This window comes from Saccoglossus kowalevskii, chromosome 7 (assembly GCF_978046115.1).
Source record: "Saccoglossus kowalevskii chromosome 7, keSacKowa6.1, whole genome shotgun sequence".
NCBI classification, from domain to species: domain Eukaryota; kingdom Metazoa; phylum Hemichordata; class Enteropneusta; family Harrimaniidae; genus Saccoglossus; species Saccoglossus kowalevskii.
The window spans coordinates 24,968,389-24,985,433 of NC_140647.1; the positions used below are offsets into that span (position 1 = coordinate 24,968,389).

General features: G+C 36.7%; 1 protein-coding gene across 1 annotated transcript in view; it reads left to right on the forward strand.

The window, feature by feature from the left end:
* LOC102803546 (histone deacetylase 4-like) overlaps positions 1-17,045 on the forward strand; it is a 58,438-nt gene that overhangs the window by 36,822 nt on the left and 4,571 nt on the right. Inside the window, exons 14-26 of the mRNA XM_085501352.1 lie at positions 146-472; positions 909-996; positions 3,294-3,437; positions 5,266-5,399; positions 6,465-6,514; positions 9,213-9,280; positions 9,373-9,476; positions 11,938-12,135; positions 13,938-14,057; positions 14,504-14,601; positions 14,693-14,811; positions 15,362-15,580; positions 16,467-16,611. Of these exons, the coding sequence (XP_085357478.1) occupies positions 146-472; positions 909-996; positions 3,294-3,437; positions 5,266-5,399; positions 6,465-6,514; positions 9,213-9,280; positions 9,373-9,476; positions 11,938-12,135; positions 13,938-14,057; positions 14,504-14,601; positions 14,693-14,811; positions 15,362-15,580; positions 16,467-16,611 (1,814 nt within the window). The remainder of the gene's footprint in view (positions 1-145; positions 473-908; positions 997-3,293; positions 3,438-5,265; positions 5,400-6,464; positions 6,515-9,212; positions 9,281-9,372; positions 9,477-11,937; positions 12,136-13,937; positions 14,058-14,503; positions 14,602-14,692; positions 14,812-15,361; positions 15,581-16,466; positions 16,612-17,045) is intronic.

A 17,045-nucleotide genomic window follows, 5' to 3' on the forward strand; every position in this document is an offset into this window, starting at 1 on the left:
CTCCATATAAATACATGTGTGTTTGTTTATAATTTCCATATAAATATAAGTGTGTGTTTACAAGGATAGATGCACAAGTTTGAGTTATGATCTTCAAAGTGCTACTATCGCAAAAAGTTCACAATAATCTCTGTGCATGTCATAGCAAATGCGAAAGCAGTTAAGAAGAGAAAACCATGTGGAGGAGAGTCCGGAAGAAGCAGAGGAAGATGCAGCAGCCGCAGCGCAGGATGCTGAGATGAAAGACACTCCAGTGTCGCCAACGGTTACCAAACCTCCAGTCATTACAGACTCTAGAATATCACCAAGTCATTCAAGTCAGGAGAATCGGTCCTCACCGCCACCCCTTCTTCTACAACAACAACAACAGCATCATCCCTCAATGACGACAATATCACTGAGTCCATTAACTGTGGAAATTAAACAAGAACCTATTGATATTGATGAAGAGAAACTGAAGATGGTGCATAAGGTAATTTAATAGATTACATTCAATGTGCCCTCTGATATTCACCAACTCCCTTTCGTTTGGATTCATCACTCTAAAATGACAACATGAAATAACATATGATGTCAGAGTGTAAACTACAGCATTGTGTTAGGCATAGTTTATATCCAAGTGAATCCTTCGGCAAGGGCACAATAACAATTGCCGACCATGTCAGGCCGTTGATAGCAATATTACAATGCTACTACATCCTATATAAATAATCAAATACAACCCAAACTTGTCAAAACCTCCTCATGGTACAATAGTTTATAGGGTGACCAACATAACTTTTCCCCATCTGGTGTATGTCAACTTCTTAGCTTCCGTAGGTCATCTTTATTTGAAATGAATCCACTCTTGTGACCACTTAAAGGATTAATTTGACTGGACAGTTATTTTAACATCTGTTTTATCTTAGGAACAAGAGGAAATAGAAAAACAACATCACTTTGGTAAACTTCGACACGGTCCAACTAAAGCTGCTACAGTGACTGGGTGTATACCAGGTTTGTCTTGATCATTTTACAATCAATTCATATTTGGATCCCTGGGCTCTCTCTGGAATTTGCTAGGTAATAGTAAATTTACTAATCAAGAAAAAAAAGTATTAGTAAACTTTGTCTGGAAACTGCGGAGCATTTTCCCGCGACCGAGCACAACGGGGAAGAGAGAAGGAGAGGGAGCTGTCCCCTCTGTCGTCCGCCGAAAACAAGAACAGCATGCTGAAAATGGTGCTTGCTGCTAGCAACCTGAGCTCTAATTTTGTGTGTAATTTCATGACATCAAATTAGGCAGTCTGCTCCACAAAATGTACCATTTATGATGGTACAACAAAACATCACAACAAAATATGCAATGTAGACACCAGAACCTTTATTTGAATAACTCAGTATTAATTAAACATATTCATGATAAACTCACATTGTTAACAGTGGGGAAAATAGTCATCATTTAAAAGTTCACTAAGTTCACTGCCTAGAACACAAGTCATCCTGTGAATAAATTTTCACGGGAAATTTCTCAGAAAAAAACTCTATGCCAATCAATATTATTATGAAGTAATCTCCCGTGCTCATCATGCAAACCCGCATGTTGACGTTTATGACGACACAAAATGACTATTATTTTCATCGAAATTTCTGAATTAAAGTTAAAAAGTAACTTTTGGTCTTGTAACTCGATCTCAATGCTAAGAATGCCTATAAGAATGTTACACAAATTATAGTATTTTTCGATCGATTCGCTAACATTGTCTCACCTTCCATTAGCTGTGGAATCATAGCCCTATGTTGCCGACCGCATTATTTACGACATACAACAACAAAAATAAAAACAAGACGTCCGAATGAAATTGGTAGGGCAAAATTAGATTGTATGTCGCACCAAAGAGCTACGGAACCGCAGCTAACCTTCCATTATTTCTGAAATCGTGCTGCAGTACGATCAACTTTCCATTTCTTGGTGCTGTCAGGGTTAGGACACCCATGGGTTTCTAGTTCTGAACACGATTTAGCGGTTTCTCCCTCTCGTCGTGAAAAATACTCGTCGAGCAGTTGTCTGCTCCTTTTTGACGTAGTCTCCATTTTCAATAAATAAACAAATCACGTGTTTGATAAGAGCGACATGAAACCGTCCCATACTGAGAGTAAAGTTGCGGGGTATCTTGAAACACATGTCGACTAAACTACGCATGTGCGATGACACCAAAATAAATTTAGAGTGGAAAAGTACATTCAGTGGCAGTTCCGTGTTGATCGCGATCACCATGTAACAATTGTTGCAATCTTAGAAGTAACGGGACATTGTTAAAATGGCAATCACTCAAACCGTAACACGCGTGATGATCACAGTCGAGTCTTGACAATTAAATGAGGGCGATTTGCGAGGGTATTTTGTACAAAATGTGTTCGTAAATCCTACTAATAGATATTTATTTTGTTCGTAAATCTTGTCCAAATTTCGTAATTTACGACATTTGCGAGCGACAGCGAGAGCACAGGATCCATGTTTAGCCAAAATGAGATGATAATCATATATCAGAATCAATAAGAAATTTCTGAATTAATGTTTTTTTTAGGGGTGGGCGGTTACCCGAGCACCCCCCTGGGAAAAGAGTGCAAATGACAATTTGAATTCGCGGTGTGACAGATTGATGGGGATATTACGTCTTTGAGGGGAAATAAAATTACGAAATTAGATGCGTCGTCATTGACTCTTACAATGAAGAAACAGAAATGGTCAAATATGCACATTTTATTACAATATTAATTACGTACCACCCAAATTTACAAGATTCAAAATATTAGAGTCTGTTTGAACACAGTCAAAGTCAAAATCTTCATCATTATCGCCACTGTTGAATGTGCTGTATCATGATATGAAAATGATTACCAGTATTCGTTAAGCAATGATCAAAGACCAAGTTTTAAATTAGTTGCATTTTGAAGGGATGGGCGCTTTGCCGAATATGACCCTGAATATAAAAATTGCGCTAAAGTGGGGGCTGGGGTGGACGCTTGACCGGGCATGGGTGATAACTCGCTCAAGTACGGTTAATGTTATGTAAATTGCAAATGACGATTGAAACCAACCAATCGCAGTGCGTTAACAGATGCATGGTAGTAAATAACTAGTGTTTGAAGGAAACTTACAAATACATGTGACATGCATTACCAACTGGCATCTGTAGCCTAAGAAAGTCCCTTCATTGGATTTGAATTCCAGGGTGAATGTTTCCATTCATAAAACTCAATGTATTCACGTTATTACATTAAATTAATTAATACACATGTTTTTTTTACAGTGAATCCATTAACGAGGCTATCGCATTGTCATCGACCGCTATCTCGAGCTCAAAGCTCACCAGCTGCAGCATCATTCCATTTATCGACAGACTCATCTCAGTATTGTCCTGGTGACTCACCGGTCAAACACATGTTTACTACAGGTAAGCCACACACATGTATGCAGCAAAATAACTGTCAGTTGAACAGTTCGCAGGAAAGTGTGTAGGTAATTATAAATCTGTGCAAACTGTGACTACCAAAGATAGATTCTGATTGGATTCAAACTGTCTCTTTGACCATTTTTGCCTAAGAAGTATAGTTGAATATAAAATTACTAAACATGAAGAGTTAATAATGAGAAGGGCACAAAGGAAAACTCACTGTGCATTCAAGTAATTGCCTTTGATGTCGCTGTGGTGTTTGAGCCCAGTATTTGACAGTGTCAGCACCAGGGGGTGGGGGTGGGGAGTAATAAAGGTATAGAATAAATTGCAAGAAAACAAATCAACCCCTACCCTCAACCTCAAAACATGCATCGTTATTACACGTCGCCAAAGCAATATTTCAATGAGAGCAAGACAAGCCTGGGATGTGGGTTGGATGTACAGTGAAATCATGCAGAATGGATTATTCTAGTTGACAGACCTTTAAAACCATATTATATATAGGTGACTTGTTTATTAATCCTGACTATTGTAACCTACAGTTCTTTAGCTGATAGTTATTTTACGGGTAACCATATGTACATCTAGAGTCTGATAAAGTCATACGATTTTGTAGCCAGGACTCTTCAGCCAGCAACATTAACTTAATCTCAATCTATTCTTGTATATTAAAACAATTTATGGGGATATCTGAATTGTTCCGAAATTAATCCTAGTTTTTGGCTCGATTTCAAGACGAAAACCGCGGAAAACTACAGCGAAATCCCCGTGTTTACTGCCATCTTGAATAAGTTATCGTGACGCCACGAGGCGTCATAGTTTTCCCATTTCAAGCGGTTTTCGTCGTGAAATTGACAATTTCGGACTATCGCCCTCAAAGTAATTGATGAAATAGTTTCGGGACCCATAGACAGTTGAAAGGTAGAAACTTAAGGCGAAAATAATGAAAACAAAACGACTGTTACGACCCGAACTGATTTCAGTTCAGACTATTTTAAAATGGTCATTTTTGGTCAAAAATTCTATTTTCGACTTCTTCTTCAAAACCGGTTGCCTGAATGCTTTGATACTTGGTGTGTATGTACCTTGTGTTGACATCTACTAGATTTGTTTATCCCATGGCCATATCTTTAATTCTCTAATTTTGGCAAATATTTTTGTCATTTTTGGTTAAAAATGGAATTTCAACTAACCACTATTTCCAATGCTTTGGTGTTAGGCATACACATGTTTATTATTCCATTGACAACTTTGTGTGGTTGTTTGGCGATATTTCATTTAAAAGTACAAATGTAAATGAAAAGTTGTGGCATATACAGCACTAATCTTTTGTACAATAGCCACTGAGCAACAGACCATTGGCCTATTTTTTTTGTCTGGAAAAACTGAATTCTGGGTAATTTAAGATATATCCGTATACCTATACATATACCTGTATATAAAATTGTCATTTCTTAAATAATCTGATCTGGTCATTCAATTACTATAGGGCACAGTAGTCAGGATTAATAAAAAAAAGTCACTTAATTAGAATACACAGCAGTAGCTTCAATGCACATTTATAATACATGTATTATAATATTTTTATTATTACCGGGGGTATACATGTATTATCGAAAAATGGATTTATGTCCATGAAATTGTTTTTAAGACATTTGCTTAAATGTGAAGCAACATTATTTTTTGGGGAAAGGGGGTTTTAGCATTTTCATTTTTCAAACTTAAAACCCACGATAAAATTTGTTAAAATTTAGTTTTGAGTGTCTGCGACAATGCAAGACTGTCCCTTTAATACTTTTGTTGTATGCACATATTTTATTGACAGGGTTAGCATATGATAGTTTAATGCAGAAGCATCAATGTACATGCGGTAATAATGCCTTACATCCAGAACATGCAGGCAGATTACAAAGTATATGGGCTAGGTTTCAAGAAACAGGAGTTATTTCAAGATGTGAGGTTAGTATTTAATATTTGTATGTATGGCCGAAATGTTAAGTCTGATGTAGGGAGACGTCTGTCCTATGTCAGCATCATCATCTTGGCTAATGTTTTTACCTTGCCCATAACATCAAAATGGAAGGGAAAGGCATATTAAGGGGAAAATTTCTGTCTGGCGTTATCATCGTCGTCGTCGTCGTCGTTAATAATTATCATGTGTGCACAATAACTTTACTGATTCTATTCCAAACTTCATCAAACTTGGTCACCTTATTCACCATTATAGATTTCCAGTATGAAAATATCATGCGAAAATTGTGAAAATCTGATAAAATATTTTGACTGTTTCTACTTGACTTATGATCACTGGTGATACACATTCAAAGGTCACTGATCTCAGTGGAAATATGCATTGTTGTCTGTGTTCAATGAAGCAAATCATTTATCTTGTAATAATATCCTTGGTGTTGTATCTCCCAAATCCCATGGGAATACTAGACTAGGTTTCAAAACCAACTCATGAAGTTTTTGCACAGTCTGATATACATTTGCAAACCTAAAATCTTTACAGAAGACAAGATGTCAGAAAATCAATATAAGCATTCCTATGAATTAGGTGCCAAACTTTGATCAAGATCTAGATATTTACATCTATCAAGGACATTCGGTAGACTGATTCCCCACTGTTGTTTCAACTTGTTTGTATTCAAAATGAATTATGACAATGCATATTCATATTGAAACAAACTATGATAAAGGAAATAATATTGTATAACAAAGGGCAAGGTCACCAGAGTTCAACTATGTTTTCTTACTATGCATGCATAATAATGAAGGTTTCTCATGTTATAAAAGTAGCCATATTTGTGTGGGATGCAAATATATATTTACAATCAATGAAAGTCTCAACATTTCGTAGCAATGAACAGTTCACAAGAGTCATAGATTCACTGGGACTTTCACAAAATTTTGTGTTCATAAAAGCCTGAAAAATCATCAAAAATGTCATTGACAGAAGTGAAAATCTGTTTACCTCAGATTCAGTGACATCATATCATATTGATTTTCTTTTTTACTTTCCAGAAGGTAAAATCTAGAAAAGCCACATTGGATGAAATTCAGACTTGCCATAGGTATGTATCATATTGTTAAAGCATGGTGGTCGTTGCGTGTTTGAATTTCATGTAAATAAACAATGTATTTTACACGCGTAGTATACGTTGCTATGAGTCCCATATCAACATGACGTGGGACGACAACTGCCGCCCTTTAAACTGACAATATCTTTTAGGGAAGAGTAGGAAATCAAACTCGCGGTTAATCGCGGTCATTACCGCGGTGGTGGTGGGTGCTCGCCGGTCTACCACATTTTATACAAATTTATGCATAGATTCCATGACCCCGGTTTACACCCTATTGTGCACTTTACACCCTATTGTTAAGACTATGAATGGACACAATAGACTGGGAAACTAAAGGTTACTTGCCGCTGCTGTATGGTCTCAGGATTTATTTTAAAAGATTAATGTTTCGCGTATACCAATATAATCGGGCGAAGTATAAATTCCAAGTGTAAAACACTCGATAAGAGGCCGCAGTTTACGTTACCTCGAGACCATGCACTAAGTAGGAAAAGCAAGCCGAAGTCGAAGAGGGAGTGTCACACACTTGGTGCTACAATATATACTACAACAACTGGGTGATCAGCAAAAAAAATAGCGCACTTCTTGGCGAAACTGACTAATCTAATAAACCTTGGCCCAAGTTTAACCCCAAGTCACGCACTGAACAAGTGGGTTGTTACCTTGGTGACCATTCGCGCTCCGCGCGTTGACCTTGTTATTATACACATCCCATTGGCTCTGCGTTGCCTACGTAAAAATTGTTACCGTTCTGGTTGTGAATATTTCACCATTGCCGACGTGATAATGCGTTGCCTTCGTAATAATTACGCAAACTTATTTTCCATTGTTTACGTACTGGCTGTGAATATTTCACCATTGTCGACATAATTATGCAAACTTATTTTGCATTGTTACCGTTCTGGTTGTGAATATTTCACCATTGCCGACGTGATAATGCGTTGCCTTCGTAATAATTACGCAAACTTATTTTCCATTGTTTACGTACTGGCTGTGAATATTTCACCATTGTCGACATAATTATGCAAACTTATTTTGCATTGTTTACGTACTGGCTGTGAATATTTAAACTTTGCCGACTTGATAATGCGTTGCCTTTGTAATAATTACACAAACTTATTTTCCGTTGTTTACGTACGGGTTGTGAATATTTCAACATTGTCGACTTGAAATTGCGTTGCTTTCGTATAATTTATAACTACGCAACTTAGTCGAAACCGCGACTTACTGCCTCAGAGACGGGGCCCCTGAATAACTGTTGTTGATAATGATATTGTAAACAAACACGCACACACAAAACATTAAAGCCAGAAAAGTCAAGTCAAGAAACAACATTTCAAATAATAATAATTATGGTTTGACATCTATATCATTTTGAAATAAAACTAAATTTCATGTAAATAAAATCCATGCGTTACAATTTACTGTAATTTCAAACTCAGGGCAGCATACTTTGAACGCAGAGTATTCGATCGCTTACATTTCGAGTGAAAAAAAACAAACAACGTCAGGTGCTTTTGAACTACGTGCGGTTGGCACAGTAACGGGCAATGACCTCAGCGATTCACGCGTAATGAAATTCTAATCGAGCCAGCTAGCGTTATCGTATGGTATCATAAAGTCAATAATTATTCATTCAAAATGCCTTTCACACTCACGAGTACCATGGAACACGAACATGTAACAGAAAAATATCGTCTTTTGTTTAAAGAAGATTCTGTCAACCAAGAATACATGCACAAGGCAAGAATTATGAAACAAAACAGAAAATAATCATGTTATTGTCAGTGCAATGCAGACAGCCTGACCTGTTTTGATTAGTTCGCCCGTTTCTCGTTTGCTGGGCATTTTTTCTGGAGTGTGACACAAATGGTGAACATGATACTGCCAAATCAATCAAGAACCAGGATACGGCTTGGATACGCTGAAACTTTGTAAATCGTCCTCTTTTCAATTGTAGACTTTATTCCAGTGTGCATCACTTTGGAAATTGACGCTAAATACATGTACTAAATACTAAACAAGAGCACATATCGTATTCATTTACAGCATCGGATTTTAAAACAATGACTCGGGGAATAACAAAGAAACTGTTAAGTACGTATTTCACACATTACACCGCGATTGTGACCGGTACAGCGGTAGAGGCCCCTAATTATAAGCAGTCCGCGGCTCTCCCCGGCGTTCTGCGGTAATGACCGCGGTGCACCGCCCGTTTGATTTCCTACTCTTCCCTTAATTCCTTTTCATACAATCAGAAAATGCCAATCAACATTGGTGTTTGTGAGATGTGTAAAAGATAATGATAGTATTTCAGTATTTAATATCCAATAATACACATATAATAGTTACAGCTCTTTCAGTTGAACACTTTCCTAACATAAAGACAATATTCAGCTTGGATAATAGATGGAGTAATTATACATCTAGAAAGAGCTGTTTCTTGTTTAAAAACAATGTTTGTGATTGCTAAATATGCAGAGTTTAACGATGGTAATGTCATATTTCTTGCCCAAAATGTAATTCATGAGTTCGTCATTTTATGGTTGCCACACAATTTTGAATCATCACAAAATTATTGATCTCATTTCAACAACAATGTTAACATTTGTATTTCATGAATAATTTAAATTGTTGGTGCTGTGGTGTTCACAGATGTTGATAAAATTATCACAATTTTGTTTTGCAGCGAAGGGTACACTTTATTTTATGGAACGAATCCACTTAATAGACAGAAAATAGACAGTAAAAAACTTGGTGAGTAAAGGACTTGTAAACTTAATTTCCGAAAAAGTGTGTTTTAATTTATCTCTTGTCTGTAATAACTCTTGTGTGGTTTATTTTTCTAGCTGGAATGCCTAAGATAAGTTTCACTGTATTGCCATGTGGTGGCTTTGGTGTAGATTCTGATACAGTATGGAATGACCTCCATACTTCAAGTGCAGCTAGAATGGTAAGTTTCACTGTGTTGCCATGTGGTGGCTTTGGTGTAGATTCTGATACAGTATGGAATGACCTCCATACTTCAAGTGCAGCTAGAATGGTAAGTTTCACTGTGTTGCCATGTGGTGGCTTTGGTGTAGATTCTGATACAGTATGGAATGACCTCCATACTTCAAGTGCAGCTAGAATGGTAAGTTTCACTGTGTTGCCATGTGGTGGCTTTGGTGTAGATTCTGATTAGTATGGAATGACCTCCATACTTCAAGTGCAGCTAGAATGGTAAGTTTCACTGTGTTGCCATGTGGTGGCTTTGGTGTAGATTCTGATACAGTATGGAATGACCTCCATACTTCAAGTGCAGCTAGAATGGTAAGTTTCACTGTGTTGCCATGTGGTGGCTTTGGTGTAGATTCTGATACAGTATGGAATGACCTCCATACTTCAAGTGCAGCTAGAATGGTAAGTTTCACTGTGTTGCCATGTGGTGGCTTTGGTGTAGATTCTGATACAGTATGGAATGACCTCCATACTTCAAGTGCAGCTGGAATGGTAAGTTTCACTGTGTTGCCATGTGGTGGCTTTGGTGTAGATTCTGATACAGTATGGAATGACCTCCATACTTCAAGTGCTGCTAGAATGGTAAGTTTCACTGTGTTGTCATGTGGTGGCTTTGGTGTAGATTCTGATACAGTATGGAATGACCTCCATACTTCAAGTGCAGCTGGAATGGTAAGTTTCACTGTGTTGCCATGTGGTGGCTTTGTTGTAGATTCTGATTAGTATGGAATGACCTCCATACTTCAAGTGCAGCTAGAATGGTAAGTTTCACTGTGTTGCCATGTGGTGGCTTTGGTGTAGATTCTGATACAGTATGGAATGACCTCCATACTTCAAGTGCAGCTAGAATGGTAAGTTTCACTGTGTTGCCATGTGGTGGCTTTGGTGTAGATTCTGATTAGTATGGAATGACCTCCATACTTCAAGTGCAGCTAGAATGGTAAGTTTCACTGTGTTGCCATGTGGTGGCTTTGGTGTAGATTCTGATACAGTATGGAATGACCTCCATACTTCAAGTGCAGCTAGAATGGTAAGTTTCACTGTGTTGCCATGTGGTGGCTTTGGTGTAGATTCTGATACAGTATGGAATGACCTCCATACTTCAAGTGCAGCTAGAATGGTAAGTTTCACTGTGTTGCCATGTGGTGGCTTTGGTGTAGATTCTGATACAGTATGGAATGACCTCCATACTTCAAGTGCAGCTAGAATGGTAAGTTTCACTGTGTTGCCATGTGGTGGCTTTGGTGTAGATTCTGATACAGTATGGAATGACCTCCATACTTCAAGTGCAGCTGGAATGGTAAGTTTCACTGTGTTGCCATGTGGTGGCTTTGGTGTAGATTCTGATACAGTATGGAATGACCTCCATACTTCAAGTGCAGCTAGAATGGTAAGTTTCACTGTGTTGCCATGTGGTGGCTTTGGTGTAGATTCAGATACAGTATGGAATGACCTCCATACTTCAAGTGCAGCTAGAATGGTAAGTTTCACTGTGTTGCCATGTGGTGGCTTTGGTGTAGATTCTGATACAGTATGGAATGACCTCCATACTTCAAGTGCAGCTAGAATGGTAAGTTTCACTGTGTTGCCATGTGGTGGCTTTGGTGTAGATTCTGATACAGTATGGAATGACCTCCATACTTCAAGTGCAGCTAGAATGGTAAGTTTCACTGTGTTGCCATGTGGTGGCTTTGGTGTAGATTCTGATACAAGATGGAATGACCTCCATACTTCAAGTGCAGCTAGAATGGTAAGTTTCACTGTGTTGCCATGTGGTGGCTTTGGTGTAGATTCTGATACAGTATGGAATGACCTCCATACTTCAAGTGCAGCTAGAATGGTAAGTTTCACTGTGTTGCCATGTGGTGGCTTTGGTGTAGATTCTGATACAGTATGGAATGACCTCCATACTTCAAGTGCAGCCAGAATGGTAAGATATGATAAATACAAGTATTTTGATTACTGATCTAATAAGTAGTAAGAGGTCAGATGAGTTTCTTGAAGAAAACATTGCAAGCCAGCTAAGAATGGACAACAACTGATCCTTGAAAGACCAGGTTTATTTCACTTTTCACAGTTTAGATCAGTAGCTACACACATAAACAAGAGACAATCGCAGACATTGACGCTCTGCGAACAATGAATTATTGACAGTTGCTGTTGTTGAATTATCCGTCAAATTAGAAAACTAAGCTCTATCCAAACCACAGGATGTATATGGCCGGTCTTTTAACAGATCTGCCACTGTTATATAGCATTTGTATCGGCTATCTGTGGAGCCGATGTGATTACAGGATTGCCATTGTATTGTGAAGGCACTGAATACACACTGGTATTTATAAATGTGCATCTAATATTTAATAATATAGAGTCAAATTCATTTTTAATCATCTTCAATTTGTTTGTTTTTCCAGGCTGTAGGTTGCGTGATAGAACTTTCATTTAGAGTAGCCGCAGGAGAATTGAAGAATGGTTTCGCCGTAGTGCGACCTCCGGGTCACCATGCTGAACCAACTCAAGCCATGGGATTCTGTTTTTTCAACTCTGTAGCCATTGCAGCAAAACAACTCAGACAAAAACTGAAATTAGACAAGATACTTATTCTTGACTGGGTAAGTTTGGCTTCTGTCTAGAAGATTTGGATCTTATTTGTGTTGTTAGTACCTTACGCAAATATCAAGCACTTTTCTATAGAGTAAAGCTCATGTCTATGTCTTAAACTGTGAGCTAAGTGTGTTATCATTTATTGTATCTTATTCTCACTATCTTTGAATACAGTCATTGGTATTTAAAACTTTTGTAATCAAGACATTTGGTGTTTCACATCATGAAGAGGTTCTAGAAATGTAGTAATGCTGGCCATATCTCTGTGTACTGTGTTTGAGCCAATGCAATGAAATGTTTTGTATTTTTTTTTTTTAAGTCCTTGTTCGGACACAGTCCAGAAAACAGGGATTTATGTTTTGACCTAAGTGTGTATGTGCGTGCGTGCGTCCGGACCTGTATCTCAGAAATGCCTGGACCAATCACAATCAAACTTCACACATACATCACACATGATATCATACATATGCACATCAATTTGTTTCATGATCTGATTCAAGATGGCCGAATGGCGGCCATTTTTGTGCTAAAAATCATCAAAATCAAGCATTTTTCGGTTGTTCATAGATGGATTTTGTTCAAAATTGATATATACGTTAGACATCATAGGACCTTGATGCACATCATTTTGTTTTTCAGATGAGATTCAAAATGGCTGACTGGTGGCCATTTTGTTTTAATGAATGTGGTTCTAGTGCCATATCTCTGACTTGCTTTGACTGATTATGTTCAAATTTTAAATATTCATTATGGATCATGTCATAGATGTACAGATATATTGGTTTGACGATTCTATTAAAAATGGCCAAATTGTGGCCATTTTTGTGCTTAAAAAATCATCAAAATCAAGCATTTCTCGGCTGTTTACAGATGGATTTTGTTCAAACTTTGTATATACGTTGAACATTATGGGACCTTGATGGAAATAATTTTGTTTTTCAGACTAGATTCAAAATGGCCGACTGGTGGCCATTTTGTTTTAATGAATGTGGTTCTCGTGCCATATGTCTGACTTGCTTTCACTGATTATGTTAAAATTTTAAATATTCATTATACATCATGTCATAGATAGACAGATATATTGGTTTGACTATCCTATTCAAAATGGCCGAATGGTTGTCATTTTTGTGCTAAAAAATCATCAAATATCAAGCATTTCTGGCATTTATGGATGGATTTCGTTCAAACTTGATACATACATTAGATATTACGGGTTCCTGATGCACGTCATTTTATTTTTCAGATTGGATTCAAAATGGCTGACCGGCGGCCATTTTGTTTTAATGATTGGGCTTCTAGAGCCATATCACTTAAATGCTTTGACTGATTATATTCAAATTTTATATATTCGTTATACATCATGTTATATATATATATATATATATACATGTATTCAAAATGGCTGATTTTGAATGCTGTTCCAGAGCAATATCTCTCAATATGGACAAGTACTTGTTTGACGATCAGATACAAATGTCAATCATTTTAATGTTAAAAAATCATATTCCTGGTTATATTCCAGCTATATTACTATAAACAAAACTATATATCTTAAATTCCATGACTAACGGAGACTGTGCCATGCATGGCTTGTTCTTCAATAAAAATGTCTTCTCTGTCTGCATCTTTCTGTGATGTAGTGTGTGAAACACAGCATACATTTTTCCGAAGTTGAACACATTTATATTCAAGACTGAGAACTGAGACTATTTGAAAAAGTAACACTTCTTCTCACTAAATTAATGAGTCAATGCTTTTGTTGGAACTATATTACTTGATATTTATTGTGAGATGATGCATTATGTTTCAGGATGTTCATCATGGTAACTCAACTCAAAATATTTTTTATGATGATCCTCATGTTTTATACATATCAATGCATCGGCATGATGAGGGCAATTTCTTCCCAGGAACAGGAGCACCGGATGAGGTAAGATTTACCATGGTTTTCATCACTTTCCTGTTCTTTGTAATGATGCTGAGTGCTGTGATCACAATTGCATGGTATTTTTTGTGGTGAATAAGAAATAATAACGATTGACAATGGTTTCACATCCTGTAAAATAATTTATTTTAGCTGGAATTAATTTTCACTGAAAAGACTTTTTGGGTGTTTTGTATGGAATTTATTTTCACTGATTGTTGACGAGTTGAATGTAAAATATAGGAAAAAAGGTATATTCGCTGAATCATTCCTTCAGCGAAAATTATTATATTAAATTCTAAGTGAAAATAAAGCATTTTACAGTACGCCGATTTATTTAAAAACAAACACTTCCAAATATAAATATGAGAAAGAAAATTGTTTTCAATGTTGATGGTGTGCGTGTGAAGGTAATTTTTGTTAGTAAAAGTTGATATCTGCTTTTATTTCAGTGTGGCCAGGGTTCAGGGGTAGGATTCAACGTGAATGTAGCATTTAAGGGAGGAGTGGAATTACCAATGGGAGATGCAGAGTACATAGCAGCTTTCAGGTTAGTTGAATATCTTTTACTATACTCCCAATCCCAGTGATCCAGTGATAAAATGCAGATTATATAATTTTGTCATTTATCTTGATAACAGGACGGTTGTGATGCCAATTGCCAAGGAGTATTCTCCGGATATCATACTAGTGTCGTCAGGTTTTGATTCCGCACTGGGACATCCACCACCTCTAGGTGGATATCAAGTCAGTCCTTCATGTAAGCTATAACATAGATATTCCAATATACTGTATTTACTCTATTACAAGTGCATCTCCAATAAAAACACAATTGAATACATCGAAAATTGTGTTAACGTATGCTGGGTTATTAAAATATGTTGACATTAGACACACCTCTGTTATTTTATATGTAAGCGCACATACAGTAATAGCAGAGTTTCCTAGTTAAATTTACTACGGTATTCCTGGTTCTGATTTCATGAAGAGTAACACATCAGAGACTATACTTTTTAATACTGGCTTCAGTTCATTAATTCATGCTCTTGGGGAAAAAGATCGCCCAGTTGCATCACACGTGGATGATCTTTTTTGGTGGGCGATGTTTCAGATAAATATGATAATATGTAAAATATGAAAATATCATGCGTGATAAAGCAGGAGAAATTATAAAAATGTGTTATCTTGGTATGTTTAAGGTATATTCCAGAACAACATTGCTATGTTTCCATCTTCTTATATAACAACAGCCCAGTTATTATAGCGACAAATTTTTAATTAATTTTTTGTGATATTCCTTTGTTGTGTAGGTTTTGGATGGATGACTAGACAACTGATGACATTAGCAGGTGGTAGGGTGGTAGTGGCTTTAGAAGGTGGATACGATTTAGCAGCTATATGTGACTGTTCCGAAGTCTGTGCTTTAACCTTACTTGGAGATGATGTTGCTCCACTCTCGGAAGATGCCAAGCACGCTATACCGAATAGGAATGCGTTGGTGTCACTGCAACGAATAATCTCAATTCAGTGTAAGTCTTGACACGTTCATATCACTCAGACATGAAAACAACTTCATTCAAAATTGATTTGAAAAACTGTTGTAATATATTTATTACCATAATATTAATAATAAATACAAAATAGTGAATATATAAAATAAGCAGGTAATATGTACCGTAATAGAAGCAGGGAAATGAAAAATGTCAGCTATTCTGACCCAAATCTTCTCAACTTTGTGTTATCTGGTTAGGTGGCATGTTCTTGATCATAATTCAGTAATGAATAATTAATTTAGGGTATGAGAATGCAAGACTAAGAGATTGAGAAATAAATATCAAAAATACTGCCTTGAGTACTTTTATAATGTCTACACAGCTTCAGTGATATACCTTCTTGAGACATAGGCTGAAAACTGGCATTTAGAATTTTGGTTTGTCTTGTCATTTCTCAAAGACTTTGCCCTATTTTGTTCAAAAATTGGTACAATGTCAAAACAAAAGTTTAAATATATATTAAACATTTATTGCAAAACGGTCAGCAAACCAGTTAGCTGAATGAACTTTGGTGTCAGATTTCAATGTGTCTTATCATTATGATTTTGGGCATTGACCACTCACAGGGGATTTAGCAAAGAAAGCTGCTTTTAGTACCAAAAACTGTGAAAATATTCTGTCATTATTGTAATACTGTTTTTTTTATTCAACATTATGTTTAAATATATAACCATATATCTATACAAATAATTCCTATTAACGAATCAACTCTGTAAACTACCGGTAAATACTTTCCTCAGTTCTATTGATTTGGGTTTTTCAACAATTTATAGTAAAGTTAGATTTTAAACTACGAAATACATTGGAATACGTTTAATATATTGGGAAGATAGATTATCTTATTTGTGGTTATTTTCAACAGCTAAATACTGGGCAAGTGTTCAGCGATGGAGCAATACGGTGTCTTATTCCCTGGTGGAAGCACAGAAAAGAGAAGAGGAGGAGGCAGACACAGTATCGGCATTGGCGTCATTATCAATGGGTGTGCAATCAACAGATACAGAGGGGTGAGTTACCAGTACAACCTCAACATAATAGCGATCCCCCCATTTATAAGCAGTCTATTTGGTAGAGTGTGGTCAGTATGTCTCTGCTTACTCTGAGCACAAAAATCTGTCAGGGAAACTTTTTAAAAATCACGTTGGTTTTGTTGTTTATGCTCAACTCATAGAAAAAAAATCAAGATATGGAATGTTTTTTTTTTTCTGTATAGCTGATATTCAATGCCAACGCATTCAATGGAGTTTCTATTCCCAGTTGCCTCATTCTGACAACCAGAAGTGTGAGGACGCTAGATTTAATCCCTATCACTGGCAAAATTTCACTTATGTCAATAAAAACTTACTACCTACTATAAATCATTTAGACTAATTTCGAAGGTTGAGCACATTTCAAAATGGAAAAAAACAAGTGTGTACTCTGATCATGTCATGCATAATGA